Source organism: Nothoprocta perdicaria, unplaced genomic scaffold, assembly GCF_003342845.1.
Source record: "Nothoprocta perdicaria isolate Ctin4 unplaced genomic scaffold, notPer1 scaffold_23, whole genome shotgun sequence".
Lineage (NCBI taxonomy): Eukaryota > Metazoa > Chordata > Aves > Tinamiformes > Tinamidae > Nothoprocta > Nothoprocta perdicaria.
In genome coordinates, this window is record NW_020455455.1 from 5,572,358 (window position 1) to 5,589,890 (window position 17,533).

At 38.5% G+C, this 17,533-nt stretch overlaps 1 protein-coding gene across 2 annotated transcripts in view; it reads right to left on the reverse strand.

The window, feature by feature from the left end:
- Positions 1-17,533, reverse strand: part of PIP4K2A (phosphatidylinositol-5-phosphate 4-kinase type 2 alpha) — a 100,002-nt gene that overhangs the window by 16,352 nt on the left and 66,117 nt on the right. For both annotated transcript variants that reach the window (XM_026039411.1, XM_026039413.1), the window contains exons 4-6: positions 16,183-16,335; positions 3,773-3,919; positions 1,431-1,469 (exon numbers count right to left, since the gene is read on the reverse strand). In XM_026039411.1, the coding sequence (XP_025895196.1) occupies positions 1,431-1,469; positions 3,773-3,919; positions 16,183-16,335 (339 nt within the window). The remainder of the gene's footprint in view (positions 1-1,430; positions 1,470-3,772; positions 3,920-16,182; positions 16,336-17,533) is intronic.

Genomic DNA, 17,533 nt, shown 5'->3' on the forward strand with positions numbered 1-17,533 from the left:
TTACAAATACAGAAACCCTTCTTTATAAAATGACTATTCAAAATACCTATAATAAAGACAAGTAACATAAAGTGTATCCTGACATGTACAGGACGTGTAAGACACCGAAGGGTTAATCTCTCTGCTTTAAAAATACTAGTAGCTTCGCTACCAAACAAGGACAAAAATAGACCCTAAGGAATGGGCAAAGACCATTCAAGGTATGATCTTGAGGGGCTTCATCCCGTGCAGCAACACAGCACTAATACAGATGATTGCAGCTTCAACTGGCATTTGGCATAGGTTAGTTGGATAACGCTGGAAGACGAATGTAAGTATTCATACCATAAGTCATTCCATAGGAGAAAGTGGGAATACTTCATATAAAGCTTTCCACGTAGCTAAAATGGTAGCATGGACTGCTATTGTGTGTCTCACTCCTAGTGTAACTGTGGGGCTCACTGAAGATCTGAAGAGGCAGAAATGGTTCATCTAATGCTCAGAAAACAAGTATCAGGTTCTTAGAGACTTCACCCCAAATCCAGAAATCTAAGAGGTCTCCCGTAACAGCGATGATACCTCATCTTCAGGTGCCTGTATGATGTCTACACAAACCTCTCCCAAAGGACCACTGCTGGCGTATTTTACTGAAATCTGAGAGAAATGCTTACTTTGAGAATACTAAATTTTCCAAGTGAACCCAAGTAGGAGACATAAAAAAACTAAGGGACCAACTTCCTTTTAAAGTAAAACTGCAGCTACGGAATTTGAAGAAGAACCTCTCTTCTTATAGCTGCATATTATAGAACCATTATGGTTGGAAAAGACCTTCAAGATCACTGAGTCCAACTGCCAGCCCTTCAACACCAGGCCTGCTAAACCATGTCCTTAAGTGCCTCATCTTCACATTCCTTGAACACTGCCAGAGATGGTGACTCCACCGCTTCCCTGGGCATACATCCAAGTTTACCATGGGGACATTGGTTTGCTTGTTTGTACATGTTGTTACACACCCAGCAAAAGTTCTCACAAATCAAAGTTTGATTCAACTCTACCTTCACATTACAAGTGGTGCCACATCATATCGTTCCATTAATTGACCTGGATTATCCATAAATGTTTATTACTAAAGAACACGAAAAAAAGCAAAACGAAGAAGCAAGAACAGAAGTTCCTAATGTTTTTTTTTTCTACCATAGGTAGGTTCTGAAGAACTTAAGAAGGCGAGAGAAAAGGAGAAAAGGAAAAAGTGGAGAACCGTCTCACCTCACCACTATTTCAAAACAGCATTCAAAGGTCTGCAGTAACCAATAAAGGAGAGAAAGAGGCAGAACTCAGGAGGGGAGCATAGGATGGAAAACAAAGAAAAGGGGCAGATAAGAAGTGATTCTGCATGACCTGAGCCTAGCTAACAGTTTACGTAAGTGAAAATAAACCAAAATGCACCATACCTTTTCTTTGTCACTGGCTTCTCGAGCCACAGTAGAACCCTGAAACAGAAAAGAATAATAAAAGCATCTAAAATGTGTTTATCTCAGAACATATGTATATCTTCTACAATAACAGGTCAAGTAGGAGCTGGGCTGCATCTTTCTAAACTTGAGAGCTGTCTTAAAGAAAGGTGACGCAGTAGGTAGAATGTCCCAGTCCCTTGGACTACTGCAATCAATTGAAGAAGTTATATCATGAAAGAAGAAAGACTCATTAAATGCTCAGTGCTCTACACCTGTGGTCTCCCCTCACTGCTGGCATTTCCTCTTCATGTCTCATCCCAGTTTTGAGAGAATCACAACGGAGGCTCTGTTAGTTTAGCAATCTTCTGATCTTTGGTGCCAGGTAGCTGCCATGTTATGGAACAGTCTATTTTATATAGTTACTTGGACATATTAAACAGACATTTGAAAGTGATGTTGCAGGATATAAATTAAAACATAAAAGATCAAAAGTATAACCAGAAGAAARCATCTTACAATAACATGAAGTCAAAAAAGAGAGATGGGACCAACAGTAGATCTACCAAGATTTTGTTCAAATGTCATGTGCGACAGACATTTGGAATGCTGTAAAAGACTTATTTAACCTCAAACTAGCAAGCTATATGGTGCTTTCTATGTAAGATCAAGGTGGGAAAAAACACTGTGCATGCTCCTCTGTAGGTTTCTAGAGCGCAGGAATGTGCTGTTTCACATAACCAGAGCTTACCCGTCACCTAGTGGCACTGCAAGATATAATAATTGTAGTTATACCTTTAAAACATAAAAATGCAACATGCTAGCCTGTTGATGTTGAATGATGTTGATAACTATATAAACTGGATCTGAATTTTGTTGGAAGATGTGAGTTAGGGAAGTGCTGGAGTGGAGCTGCACTACTTCAAAGAACTTTAGAAGTCCCCCAAATAYCTCAGTACTTCTATTTTTTCTTTTGTTTGTAGAGAGTGACCTAGAAAACTGGACAGGGAAATGAATGAATGAATGAGTATTAGAGTAGCTTTAGTTATTCTGTATGGCACAGCAAGCAGGGATTTCATTTCACTATATGGAAATGCAGTGGGAAATGAAGCCAGGTAAAAGTCTTTGATAACTGAGTTCTTTGAGGATACACATATAATTTTGAATTGTTTTCTCCATCTGTTAAAGAAAAAGAGGATTTACAATAATCAAGCTAGGAATATTGCCAAATTTGATATTTAAGTTGTTTTAATAATGCCCAGGACAATACCTTTGAAATCCTTTGCTGATCTGTAGTCTCTTAGTATCCTTGCTCTACTGAGTCTCCTGCCAATAGCACTAAACATCCACAGGTCAATTCATGATAATCTGGAAATCAGTTCTCAGAAATGAGCTTGAGTTGAGTATCTACCAAATTCCACATGGACACTCCACAGAGGGAAAAGCTGGTGTGACCACCACACAGCCCTGGAGAGGGGTGACCCTGGACCTCCGTGACCTGCTTCAAATGAGCTGGTAGGCAACAGAGTCAGAGTCCCTGAGGTTGGAAGGGTCCCCTTGAGGGTAGGTGCTGTAGGTAGGGTCACCTACAGCACAGGGACACCTAGAGCGTGTGGCACTGGACCGTGTTCCAGGTAGGTTTTGAATGTCTCCAGAGGAGGAGACTTGTGCAGAAGGAGATACACTGGTGGAGTTAAACACACAGAAATAAAACATATCACAAAGAAGGAGGTTTCTCAGGGGAGACTCTGTGGGCTGATAAATACAATTCCTTACGTAGAGGGACTGAGAATATGTTTTGGGCATTCATTCTAAAATGCTGTATGTTGATTATTGGCAAAATTGCAAAGAGGAGATAAAGAATTTGGAACAAAAACAAGCCACACTTTATGATAAAAGCAACAGAAACTCTGTATTCTAACATGCTTTTTTTTTTTAACTTAAATTTGATGAAGCTTTTGCAATAAGTAACCTTCTATTAGATTAAATGATGACATTATTTAGTCATTATATAAAAGCTCTCTGCTGGATCAGTTTTGGCTCTCCAAAATGTTGAAAAATATACATAACAGCCAAAATTGTTACTGTATGTCTGATTTTTTTCTAACTTTTAACCATTAGTTACATTTAACAAGCATACCTGGTTAGAATGCATTTTTTTATAAAATCATCCCTCAGTTTTGCTAACCAAAATTTTAAAAGTAATCAAACGCACCTAATTTGGGTGGTTACATAAAACAAACTCACTAAAACACTGAGCAATATGGTATTATCAAGAGCCTGACATTTGTGTTAGGTATTTTAAATTGCTTTACCACTTCTTTCATCAAGTTATTTCTCACCTTTAAATCATATTTTCTATAAACAGATAAACGGTGGCTGAACACGTTTCTCGTCACAACCATATATACTTCGACTCCATCCACAGTAAGCCGGTACATGCCCAAAAACTGGGGGAGAAGGGTATTCCCGTGACACTCCACAATAAACTGTAGGAACAAGAGAGAAAACAGAAATAAGTGTGTGTATACATATGTATGTACATATATTTCTATTTTTTTTTAACGATAAAACTCACAGAAACAGCACATCTCTTTGCTGAATACATTTGTGTGGAGACAAATCTTTCAAAAATCATGCCAAAGCAAAATCCCTCTTCAGGAGATTATCCTACTTTCAGGCCAGTGTTAAAAAGGAATAAACAAATAAATCTTGAATTGCTTCATTTAAAAATCTTGACTTCTGCAGATGACCTCATAGAAAAAACAGGCTCTTTTTGGCAGACCTGTGCACTTTTATGGTCCAAAAGAAAACCAAATGCAGATAGCATTTTTGGTACTGATTTCAAAAATGATAATTACRACTTTTTCAAATACCCCACTGCTGTGTTTTGTACTCTGTTGCCTTGAATTGTCTTTAATTTGAAATTTCCCAGTTCTCAATATTTGTTTATTGTAATGAACATTTATGGTGCTCTGTCACCAATGAGGGATATAATTTATTATCATGGATTTTCTGCTAGTTTCCATGGGATGCCTACCTTTCAGGGTCAACACAGTTGAGCAGTAAAACATATGGTACTTGGGTTTTTTTTTTTCCTTGTTTTTCTTTTTTCTTTTAAATTTACACATCACTATTTCATTAAGATCTTATTCCACTGCAAATGGACTAGTAACCTTGAAAAGACTTGCCACCTGGTTGATTTTTTTTCTTAAATCACCTGCCCTACAACTAACAGTCCAGAGTACTGTGGAAGCAGAAAAAGTACCAGCTACTTTGATGACAAGAACTACTGAAGAATGAATATTAAGTCTCAGAATAAAAAGCTCCATACTATATTAATCCTCAAACCAACTCTATCATCTCCACTCATATCAAATCAAAGAAAAGTTAAGCGACACTGGTGTAAAACAGAGAAGGAATCAAGAACTTTCCCCTTTCTATTACTACYAAATTTCAAAGAGAAGAACTTGGAAAAAAATAAAAACCAGGGTCCTGAACAGGAAATGAAAACTAAAACTAAACACTTTCTAAAGCGGGTCAGCTTTCATTTTTTTTTGCTGAATACTGAAGCTTCTGCTTTATTTTTTTGCAAATTGCTTAATTAAAAGCATTTTCCCCCTCAAATATAGGAGACCTTATAACCAGTTAACAGAACAAGCAATTTGAATCCTTTAATAATGCTGCTTAGTGTTTGATAACAAACAGTGTAACAAACAGCTCTCGGAAATATGAAGATTTTCCAATTTCGATTYCTCTGCTAATTTTAAGGAATTCCTTATCTCACTTACTTTGTACTGGAATCTGCACATATCAAATGCAGACTCATCATTTTTAAACTGCAAAAGCAAAAACTTTTTGGAGAAATTGAAACTTTTTTGGAGAAAAATTCAAGAGTCCTGAGAGCAAMCCTGTCCAGCAAGAACCAAAGGAAATGAACAACAAAGCTTGAAACTGCGGACTGGGATATGAACAAAATTCAGAGGGCTGCCAGCTGAGCTCTGCTGCCTCCATTGCACCAGGTTGGGATATTCCAACAYCTCCTGCCTCGCCTGTTGCTTTCCTGGGGGTTACAGCCCCCCTCATCCTCAGGCCACAACTGCTCCAGTTCACAGACAAGCACTTCACCCTCCAAGCGCCTACAAAGGGGCAGAACAGCTTTCGGTCAGCAAGGAAGAGGATTTTATGCCCAAGATACAACAAAGCGGGACAGTGAAAGTTCACAAAGGCAAACTCAGGACCAAGCAGTTCACACATGATCATCTGGCATYTGAGAAGCACTTTGGCTTTGTGTCTAAGCATCCAAAGAGTTTCTAAATCAGAGTTCTTGGATTAAGGCTTGTTGATCATAGGATAGTTAACAACCTCACAAAGCGCTTAYGATGTGTTACAAGATACACAGCTCCTTCTGCCCATCAGCAATTTCTCTTACAGATGTGATCAAAAATTGAAAGGAGAACTATGAACACTGGGACCCAGAAAACTTTTTTTTTAATCTCTATTATTCGAACTGCATTGTTAATTTGATCAAAAATATCAAGTACTTGTACAAGTACATATATTCTAAGGATACGTATGTTTCTAATATTTTCTAAGGCTGGGAATGTTGTGCTCATAAAATACTTACTGAGCGATTCCCTCTCTAGGGTGATTAGTTTCTGCAATGATGTTAAAAATGAAACCAATTTCTTGAGTTTAGTGTCATAAAATTTCAGACCATTCAGCTACTTAAAGGATCCATTTCTAATCTTACAGCTCTTAACTACAGAATTTGAATTCCTGTGTAAGAGAAATATTCTTATTCCCTTCTTCTATATGGGGAACTGAAAACACAGACACTTAAATATTTATTCAAAATTACACAGTTTGTGCCACATGCRGGAATGGAGCCTAGATGTCCTGCCTAGCAGACTAATCCCTTACTTGCCCTCTCCTCTCAGTTGCTAGAGCATCGTCTTGACACTTAAATTATTTCTTCAACTCTAGCTCTTGCTACAGTTCTGTGATTTTAACCTTTCTGGTCCTGAGTGTCCCCATCTGTAAAAGAGCAATGGCATTAACACAGAACATATTTAACAAACTCATTGTAATTACATTAAAAAAAGTCTTTGTGCAGCAGAATGCAACCCCCTCCCAAACTACTTTATATTATGCAACAACAAMAAAAAAGGGAATTCCTGAAAATTGGCTAACATCCTATATATAAATTAGGGTTAGCCGCTGGCTAATGCTGTTGTTGCGTTTTAATGTTTTACAAGTAAGTCAGTATTTCTAGCATGGAACAGAGGGCATGAGAAGCACTAYTGGTACAGCTCTTCATTGGAACTAAAGGGACTTGGCCGAGTCATTGCAGACTCCTGAAAGTCTCCATGAAATACGGAAAAAACAGTTCTTTCCTACTTGGTGCTGACTGCCATTGCCATTAAAAAAGAACCCCTATAATGATTTCAGTGTTTCCCGTGACAGCATTTCTTATCCTGATGGGGAGACGTAAAGGGAAGAGGGAGGAATGGCACTTGTTTTCAGAATCTACAAGGTTGGTCTAGAGCTTCCTACCTTTGAAACTATCAATCCCCCAAATCTGCATCCCAGAGGAGGCAAAACGTGTCATCTGTTTGGGTGGGAGTCCAGCAGGACTTGCACTGGTGACTGTGGTTGGCAGATTTTCAATTTGTCCATCTTGATATAAATGAAGTAGCAATTTAGTCACCTCAAGGTGCTTTTTAGGAATGTTTTCCTGAAGTTTCCCACTCACAGCTGGAATAAAAGTGAGCCTAGAAAATAAGCCAGTACATGCTTAACAGGACTGCTAAATTGCAGTGAAAGAAAAGACCTTCACTCCTTTACGTTAATTCTTTCTAAAAAAGAACATTACAACAATTCTATCAAGCAGCCTTGCTAAATATATCTCTAGTACTTAGCTAATACATTTACAAGTCCTTAAATGCAGAAACAAGAGCCATGTTTTTTAAAAGAGTGTTATAAACACCCTGTAATTTTTCCTTCTTAATTCAGACAATTTAGATTTTTCTGCAAAGCACAAGGACACTATTACCATTGACAAGGTAAAGTATCATCAGCATGTTGACATATTTGATCAGCTGTGCAGCACATAAGCTTTCAAACATGTAATTGTCTGAGCTGTCTTGAACCCCATGCTTAAGATGAAAATTAATAAGGAATTCTTTATGACCTTAAATTCTCAGTAGCTTTTCTATAAAAATATAGGTTCAAAAATCCTTAATAAAAGCAGAACTTCTTCCATCTCATTTCACATAAAAAAACCCRAAAGTCCAGCCTCCTCCTTCCCCATGACAACCATAGTAAGCTACAAGGAAGACTAAAAGAAAGAATAGTGCGTATAAGTAGAGGGGCAAACAAACTATTTTGGGCTCTTTTTCAGAAAAAAAATGAGTGTAAAATTCTCCTGTTTCTCCCACTGCTCCTCCCCTTGAAAATAGTGTGGGGAATATGTTTGACRTTAGTGAAGACTAAATCCTGAGTTAAACCTATCTTAGTTCTGTGAAAACTCAGCATTCCCACTCCTGACAGGAGCTGTTTTAAGCAAAAATGCTCACTCTGTTCCCTCTTTCAAACACTACCTCCGAGGTTTTCTGTAATATGACTACAGCAACACTGAACTTGACATATCAAAAGCTTAAATGACGAGTCTATGAACTCATCAGGTTTAATTTCTTTAAAGAAACGGAATGCCAAGCGATCTAATTATTTTAAAACATTTTTGACATTGTAAAAGACAAGAGGTTGTTCCTACTTTTCTTGCCCTCAACTTTTGCATCCTCTTGCCTGTAACCAAAGAACCTCCTCCCGCGCATCTTGGCGTGGGGAATCGCTCCCTCTAAAGGGAGATTGTGCAGCTGCCCAAAGAGCTGTGTCAACTTTCCGAATAATATGTTCATCTACATTCACCCAAGGTTACTGCCATTTTCTCAAGCCCTAGTAATTTCACAGCAAATTATCTGCTGGGCCCATGTGAACCACTGAAAGAATTCATTAGCTGAATTAAAAAACCACAAAATCGGGATGTTATACCAGCATTAGATGTAGATTTTCAAGGCACAGAAATTCGATTTATTCTAATAAGTCAAAGTAATCTAATTTAAGGAAGAGTTCAACAAATTCACAGGTTTTAGGATACGAGCCCTCTGATTCACAGCCTGACATTTCGTGTTGTTTCAGACTTGGGCCAATGTTAATTTTACTTCAGCCTAATCCAAACTTGACGACCATGCACAGTTATGCAGGCTGTGGATCCCAACACTTGATGCCTCTATTGTCAAAGGAGTCACTGGGCTTGCTGATTTCTTATGAGAGTGCTCTGGACAGCATTCATGTTTTGCTTGTTTCATGCATAAAATCTGATTTTATATATTCCTATACATATATACATATACATATATACATATATATATACACACATATATATATACATATATACATACATATATATACATAAAAAAACTCCTGTTCAAGTCCAGGCCTCAACAGAGCCAGTGCAGGCAAATTCCATCATTCTGTGTTGTTAAATATTCAAATACAAAATTTCACATCTTTCTATGACATCTTTTTTCAATAACAATTYCAGACTGTGGTGGGAAGACAGGGCTTTGCAAGCTGAATTCCATCTAAATCCCATGCTGACAAATTTCCTGTTTTCAGGAGCACCTAACCTACAGGAAACGGTGGCCCTATGGACTTAGGGGGGAACACAGACTGTTCAGATGAGATCACATATATTCTTATCTTTACTTTTTTTCTGTTTCCATATAAAAGATGTTTCACAAGACCGTTAGAGCAAAGGCCATACTTTATGCAGCCTCCTGATTCACAAGAAGAGCCGAGTAAAGGGCTTTTCTTATATGTCTTAGCAAATCTTCCTTAAATTCTCTCACCTCTTACATACCTCCCCTCTAGGACATACGCTGACAGCGGAGGCTTCCTCGCTCACACTTGCATTTACATAGCAGCCCATTATATTGCTGTGCTTTACCCACCTCTGCCTGCCATGGCACATACAGATGTAAGTCACGAAGGAAGAATGAAAAGGAAAGAAATAAAAAAGCAGCACTGACATGGACAGAGCCCGTGCACGAACTGAAACGCTGCTCTCCTTTAGCAAGAGCCTGGCCACACGCCAGCCYCTTGACTCCCTGGCTTTCGTTTTCCAACCCCCCTCCCGTTTGTGTTGTCACCACTTTTGTGATAGAATTGCTCTCAGCTTCCAGGAACGGTTTTCCACCTACTTACGATGTTAACCTTTTATGCTACATCCCAGTAAATAACCTTGTGTCATTCCTTGATTTCCGAGCAGCCCTGAACCAGGCTCTTAGTGCCCTTTCCCCTTTCTCCCCCTTATCATCTGTGCTTGTTCCCTCTCAGTGCCTTCCTGTTCCTTTTCCCTTTTTCTGCTCCAGAAGCTACCTCCTTTTCTTCCCACCTTTGTTTTCTCCTTTCTGCTGCGGGCGCCTCTTTAGCTCATTCCATTCTTCTCCATTYCCTTTTCTTTCCTCCCCTTCCAGCCGGCCGGCACTTTCTGGGATGCCCGTTGCTATGGAGACCAGCGGCAGCGCGTGGGGACCAGCACAGGTACCCGGCTGGGAAGGGAACGGGTGGACACCAGGGAGAGCGGCCTATGGAGGGCATGGAGGGGACCCGTCCTGTGCCCCGAGTCCCTCCCCTCCACGTGCTCTGAGGGGGCTCTGCAATTTCCTGATCTCCTTCCCTTAGAAACACAAACTCCCCTGTGTGTCAGCACCAAGGAATAATAAATCTCCTTTCTTTGAAGCCCATTTCAGTGAAAGGAAAAAAAGGTGTGCAAAAACTCTTTTTTTTTTTTTTTTTTAAGAAAATAATTGATCCAGCCTTTGACCTACTCTCAAAGAGCAGGAGATTCCACTTTTGCATCAATTTGCAATAATTTAATCTTTAAAGCAAGTTTTAAACACTGGGAAGGACTGGGTATCTTGCTTCACAAAGCAGAACATTTATCTCCAGAATTTTATTCAACTGACATTGATTTTTGCCTGCAAAAACTCAACTTTTAGTTTATAAAATATATATACTAATATCTGCCTAATATATTCTCTGTTTTGGTAAACTGCTAGGTTAACTTCTGTTCACAGGACCAAACACCCACAGGAGACACACAAATGTAGCCTGAAATCACACTGAAATGGGAAGTTTTCTTGCAGGAAGAAGCAGGGCATTATCTTCTCCTTACACAGCAGGTGAAACCCTGGCAATGCACATGTAAAACACGACCTTGCAGAGTGACACCTTAACCTCAACACAAGATTCAGGCTGAAGACACACCACCATCTGTGTGCTAACGAGACTGTACTCACTGTTTCAGAAATTTCAGAACATCCTGCTACTGTGTTCCTTAAAAAACTTTTTTTCCCCCAAAAGACTTCTTAGTAAWGTTAGTTAGTAAATAGTAACTAACCTCTTGAATTGGGATTTTTTTTCTTTTTTTAAAAAAACAATACTTTAGAATTTTTGAAATGGCCTRAAGTTACTGCAGTGCTTGCTCCAGTCACTAAAATACTCAAACCAAATCTGCATGTTAATAACTTATTAATCAAAACAGCTATTCACATTTTTGTCCTGTATATTTATGTCAGAGACAAGAATGTGACATTAAGCTAATGYTAAGCTGTTTGAAGGATGTGTAAGTCTAGCGTTGAGCCCTAAAAGAGGAGGAGAATCTCTTTGCTAATGTATTATTACTAGTGGAATGAGGGAATGATCCCAAGCACTTGCTCGGGCAGGACAGCAGGACTTGGCCTTCAAACCCAGCCCAGGAAAGCAGTTCTGATGTTCTCCGGCCTGCAGCAACGTTGAAGACGCCTCAGAGGGCAGCACTGCTCAGATCCCCACCACTAAGATGTCCAGCTCTGWGGAGCCATCTGACTTCAGTCTTATAACCCAAAGCAGGGATGATACACAGATTATCACAATGATCTAATTTGGACAGCAACTTGGACAAAAAGCATGGTAGAAAAGCCCTCATGAATTCTTTAGCCTTGAGATAACACTGTAGGAAATGTAGAGATCGGTCTGACTCTGCTGAAGCTGCTGGACACGTTGGAGGTGGTGTCCTTACACAGCAGGGACAGGCATCACCTCCACCAAGAAAGTTCTTAACAGGTAACTCCTGCACACTTAGTTACCTCTCTGCACAAGAGAACCTTCACCCCACAGCACCTCGAGGAGGTGCAGATGTTTGATGCTACTCCCTTTCTACACCAGTTCCAAGGGGAGGCAGGTGAGGAGCCTCCCTAACCCCGCTGCCAAATCCACGAGCCCCCATGTGCAGGGGCTGCCTGTGCCCAGAGCACAGGGGGTCACAGGGGCTTTCGGGACAGAGCCTCCCACGAGCTGAACTTGCCCACAAGTGGCCAGTGTCGCCGCTCCACTTCACTCCTCCATCCCCTCCTTGTCAGCAGCCTAACTTTGAAGCAWGAGGAGGCATTTGAAATGAATATTGGATTTTGCCTTTGATTACTATTTAAATATACAATAGTAAAAGGTCTACGATTATTAATATTAACAGGATTGATTAATTAAAGAATTTTAAATGTCAAACTGCTTCTGAAATTAGGTAAGCAGAAGTGCAGTGATTTTTCCAATATTTCAAAGTCTGATATGAGCATAYTGCAATAGGTCTAATGTATTTGACAAGTAAATGATCCTCAGCTGAAATAATGTCTGAAGAATAGCTAGAAGAGTTCTACTCTGAAATGATAGYATACCAATAATATAAGCAGTTATAACAGCTGCAAGTTATCAACAAAACATGAATAAAAGCAGCATTTCATACTATGTATCAGAAAATACTAGAGCAGTTAAAAACTGACTAGCATGGAAATTCACAGGATAAAAAAGTGTTATGCCATATATATTTGTATTTATCACAGTGCCTATAAGCCTAGCTGGTTCATGATCTAGGTCATTTTGTTTTCAGAGGTATATAAAGCTGGTCAATGCAATAAGGATTCCATAGTCAAGGCATAAATGACAACATGCTTTGCAGCTTCACATATGCAGATATCTATTCCCCTATTTGTCCAGGCCACAAGAGGAGGCTTAGTGTTTCTTTCTTTTCTTTATTTTTTTTTTTAATTTTTGCAAGAGAAAATGATGAGCTCTCATGTTTTTCCTCGGTATTAAAGGCATCAGACTCATCTGATGAGTTGACAGAAAGYGTCAGTGTTTCGACTGAAGCGCTAACCATCTGCTCGAGGTTGTAGGCTTGACTGTCACTAAAAAAACAGAAAAAAAAGCCACAACTTCTTACAGAGTAAAAGGATAAATGCAACTACATGGATAGCAACTATAATTTGCAAGTGCCAGGAGTACTATTTACAAGTCTAYATTTTCATATAGAATTACAATATGCATTTACATGCTGTTTCTATAGTAGCGTCTCCCTATAGTGTTTCAAGTCTGGTTCAATTTTAGTTATTTACAGATGTTTAATATGTAGCATTTGATACTTTGATGTTTTCTTTGTTTTCTGCTACTTCATATGAAGTTCTTTGTTTTAAATAGCAGTTACATTACAATGAGTTGGGACATCTAACTCAATTAGTTTTGCAAAATGTCACAGAATACTATGAGAGAACTCCAGCCAGAAAGATGAAAGCTGTTAACTCAGGCAAACTAAGCCCCTAGCAAGTTATTACTCTTTTTATTTCTTGCGAGTATCCTGATTTCTCTAATCTCTACAGTGTGTATGGATTGTGTAACCATAACCTCACTGCCTCACATCTGCAAAGAACAGACAACCTTTTCAGATGAATGAAGAAGGATGACAAGAMCTGGGTACGTTTGTGAACTACTCAACTCCAAGACCATCAGTTACTGATAAAATAACATTTACTTCTACTATTGGGCAGGGTTTTTCCTAAGAAATCCCATCTTGGTCATACTTCTGTGTGTTATTTAGTAGTTTAGCTTCTTCAGTTGTAGTAACAATTATAATTATGGAAGATATTGCATAGTAAGAGTATGCAAGTCAACACAGGGAACTTGGTATTTACTCTATTGGCAGAGGAGAATGCACCAAAACAGAACTGAACTCAAGAACTTGATTTATTGACAAAAACTCCCAGTGCAGTATTTGATAAACCTTACACTACTTCAACCAGCCATCCAGGAGGACCATAAATTACATGTACATTAGTAAACCGATCTTGGACTGTCTTCTGGCATAAATTCTGATGAGAACAGAAAAGCCCAACCCAAATTATTATTTTTTCCTCCTCTAAAGCAGGATGGTAATATTCACACTCCTAACTAGGAAGAAGCCTAAATTAGCTTCTTGACCCTTGCCTAATTTGGCCCAAAGCCAAATACAGGAACTATTCTAATGATTTATTACAGCAGGAATTATTCTAATGAATTATTATAAAGAGTTGGGKTTGAGTGCCAGGGGATTTTATCTGGCCTGGTATTGTTTATTAGCACAAATGTGGTCCAATGTCAATCTGTGGGGGGGAAGACTTAGTCAAGAGAATCATCTAAAGACCATCACACCAGGGCACTGTTTTCCCTCGACCTAGTCAAGCTTCACTCATCTGAATAATGTCTAGAAAAAATTAGACAAGCTCTGCTCCTAATAATGACAGACATTCAATTTCCAGCAACAAATTACGGGACCTCAAATCAGCCATATCACTAGGGTTAATAGGATGTAATTTAGATTTTCTTTAATTATTAGAACTACTCTTTTCCTTTAAGAGTACATTATTAAAGACACCAAAATAAATTCATTGCATTAATAGTCCAATTATTAAACTGTCTCTGTACTTGAGTTCCTCAGCATTTATAAAGCTTTGTAAAGTGCTCTCAAGTTCTCAGACAAAAAAAAAATACACACTGTGTTTTGGAGGCACCACTGAAAGCTGTCTGACTCAAAGGATTTAAGGTACTAATGCAGCATTGATAAGATCCTTAGTATTAAATAAGTGCCTGCTTTATTTCTTATTGTGATAATTTGCTGGTATAAAGTGAAATTGGATGCCTGGTACAGATAATTTATAAAACATTCTTACTTGTATCCTAAACTCTTAGGAACTCTGGTGCTTTCAAACCAATAATGAAAGAAAAAATTCCAACAGTGATTTAGAAGTTCATTCATGTCAGCACTATCTCCTGGGACAGTCTTCAATGGAGACAACCATTTTGAAAAGCCATATGGCTTTTCACTAGCTTAAACATCTCAAAATTTATTAATCATTARCACTAGCTTCTGATGTCAAATAAGAAATGGAATAAACCTCTAATCTTGCTAAAGTGCTTCACAGATCAAAACTTCGGAGATCAAAGCTAAAACGCTAAGTTTGGAAAGTGATAACAACAATGAAAAATTAAAATTAGATAATGGTTTAAAATTTCTTTTCAGTAAAACAGTAGTTAAAAGGTGGTACTGTGGACTCCAGTGACAATGACACTCCTTATCTACATTAAGATATAACCACGCCAGTCTTACATTTTAATTAAGCAGAGCAGCATCATGTAGAGACAGACAAGGATTCATATCTAACCCACTCAGGACTTCAGAGACTGCTCTGGACTTGACAGAAATCACAGATGTCTCTTGAACACAAGAAGATAGAGGGAGATGGCCTAAAGCTTCACAAAGATGCCTGGCAAATGACTCCCAAACACCTAAGAATCAAGACTTAGCCTCCTTTTTTTCTCAAGTGAAGGCTTTAAAATGAGCTTACAAAAGCTACAGTAGAAAAAAACACTAGTGTTGAGAAACAGTTGCTTCTAAAATGGACTTTGAGCTTCCTATTGTATTGGTTGAAACTGTTAGAAAATTACTAAATACTGCAAGACAAAAATAAAAGTCTACAAGAAATGAAAACACTGCATCTCCTGAAAGTTTAACTTGAAATCTTGGCCCACAGAAGTGAGGATAAGTTGGAAGGGAGGAAAAAAACTTGCTTTAGTAATCATATTTTAGAGAATTTTTAGAGGGTTTGCAGTTTTATTATGTGCTTTGAGGCTAAGAAAACTCACACTGACTTTTATTAGGGTTTTCCATTTTCCTGAAGTGCTTGCCCTTCTCTCCCCACGCCCGCAACTGTGCCATGCTTGCAAAATATGCACTGTCACATTGTGACAATTATCAGTATTAATTTGAGAGACTTCTATTTGCTCTTGACTTTACTGTGGTTTAACATAAATTCACACTGACAAAACTTGTTCATTTATGTAAATTATACTATATTTTTCCTTTCTCATACAGGACAACATTTACTCTTTGCAATCTCTTGTTACTGGAATGCACAGAACAGACCAGGAAGGTCCGGTYTGCAGCACAGAGACACCCCCAATCTAGGCCAGAATAAAACAGAGTCAAGCTTGGGCATGTGCTAACTGAAAGGCAGAGCTTCTTAATGAGCTCAGGAACTCATGGACTCTRAACTGGTAACTCCATATCACGTAGACATATCATTTTGCTTGGAGCTAGCTGAGATATTTAGAAGAGCTCAGCCTTGCGAATTTGCTGCTCAAAATAAAAAGAATATTAAAGAAGTGATCCTTTTGCCATAATTATTAAGATTTTAGCATTCTAAAAAACAGRCAGACATCACACCAATAATCCAATATTTCTGCAGCTGACAGAGTACTGATTTCTCTCTCACATACACATTTTCCCCCCCTGCTCTTGCATTACAACATCTACGAGGAGATCCCATATGCTGATCGTAATTACCTGATGGTATTTCTTCAGGATGTTGTGCATTTCTGCTACATCTTCACTTGTTATAGTTTTGATGATATATCTTTTGTCATAGGATGTGTGAAAGCGGGCACCACTGCGCGCTTGGGAATCATTGGCAAGTGGTGCACTTCTTGTCAAGGAATTCTGTCAATTAGTTAAACAACATCAAGTTAGACAAAACATGCAAGATTCAATTAAAACAAGCTTAGAGCACTTAAAATTWTTTAACAGTATTTTTTCAAAGCATTTGCACTAGCTGAACTCTACTATAGCATGTATCTCAGATTGACAAATCATTTCAAAGATATTTGGAAAAGAAAAGAGTGTTTGGAGGAAGGAATTAACCATCAGTAATTTAAAAATTGCTCACGAAGTTCAATGAGATTTTGCTGCRCTTTGCTACATATGTTACCAGCTTTGAGGAGAAACGATATAGTCTTAAAAAAAAAAAAGAAACACCGTTTTACACCACAATAATTATACACACAGGATTMATCAGCAGTATCATTTTGCAACTGAGCAGTGTTTTTCTTGAGCCAGTGTGATGTGGTACAACATAAGACTGAGAGATTATGAGTTCTGGCACCAGAGCTATTCCAGTGATTTGGTATCTAGCCCATCACCATCCTCTTCCTCCTTTTGTAAAATAGACCCAGCTACCTTTAGACAAGCTCAAGAGCAGCTGATTAGTTAATTAGTTAAAGTTGAAGCTAATAGTTTGAATTTAAGGACATGGACACTWAAGTTTCCATATTTAGGGCCGCTTATACTTTTTAATTGTGTACAGGATTCCCACTGGCCTCCACTGGCCTTGAGCTTATTTAAATCCTGTCACATCTGTGAGATGCTTTCTGAATTTAATATTAGGTAAAAGAAAACCAAGACATTTTCCCACAAGGCTTCTTGGTTCAAATGAAATATTCAGGATCAGTAGGAAAAAAGGAATACATTGCCTAGATGCACAAAACTTTAAGAGTTTTTTCCTGGAATGAAAGCTTAATCATGACATTCATGTAAGAGAAACACATCTGTGCACACTACTCCTTTTTATAGCTAGGCTCAAAGAACCAGAACCATTATTAATGCCTGTGATTAAAAGTGATGTTTTCTTCTACTGTCCTCTAAATTCATGACTCATGAAAACAAGTTTTTGGGATAAATGCCATGGACTCAGTTCCTTCAACTGGCTTTTCATAGTCCCCTTTAACAGATGAGAGTCCTAATAAGACTGTGACCATCACTCCTTCTAGTCTCAGATACCTCCTTCACGGTTTTCAAAACCTGATGTTTCATAAGACCATGGTACGAAAACATGATTTATGGGAACTCAGAAAATAGAAAC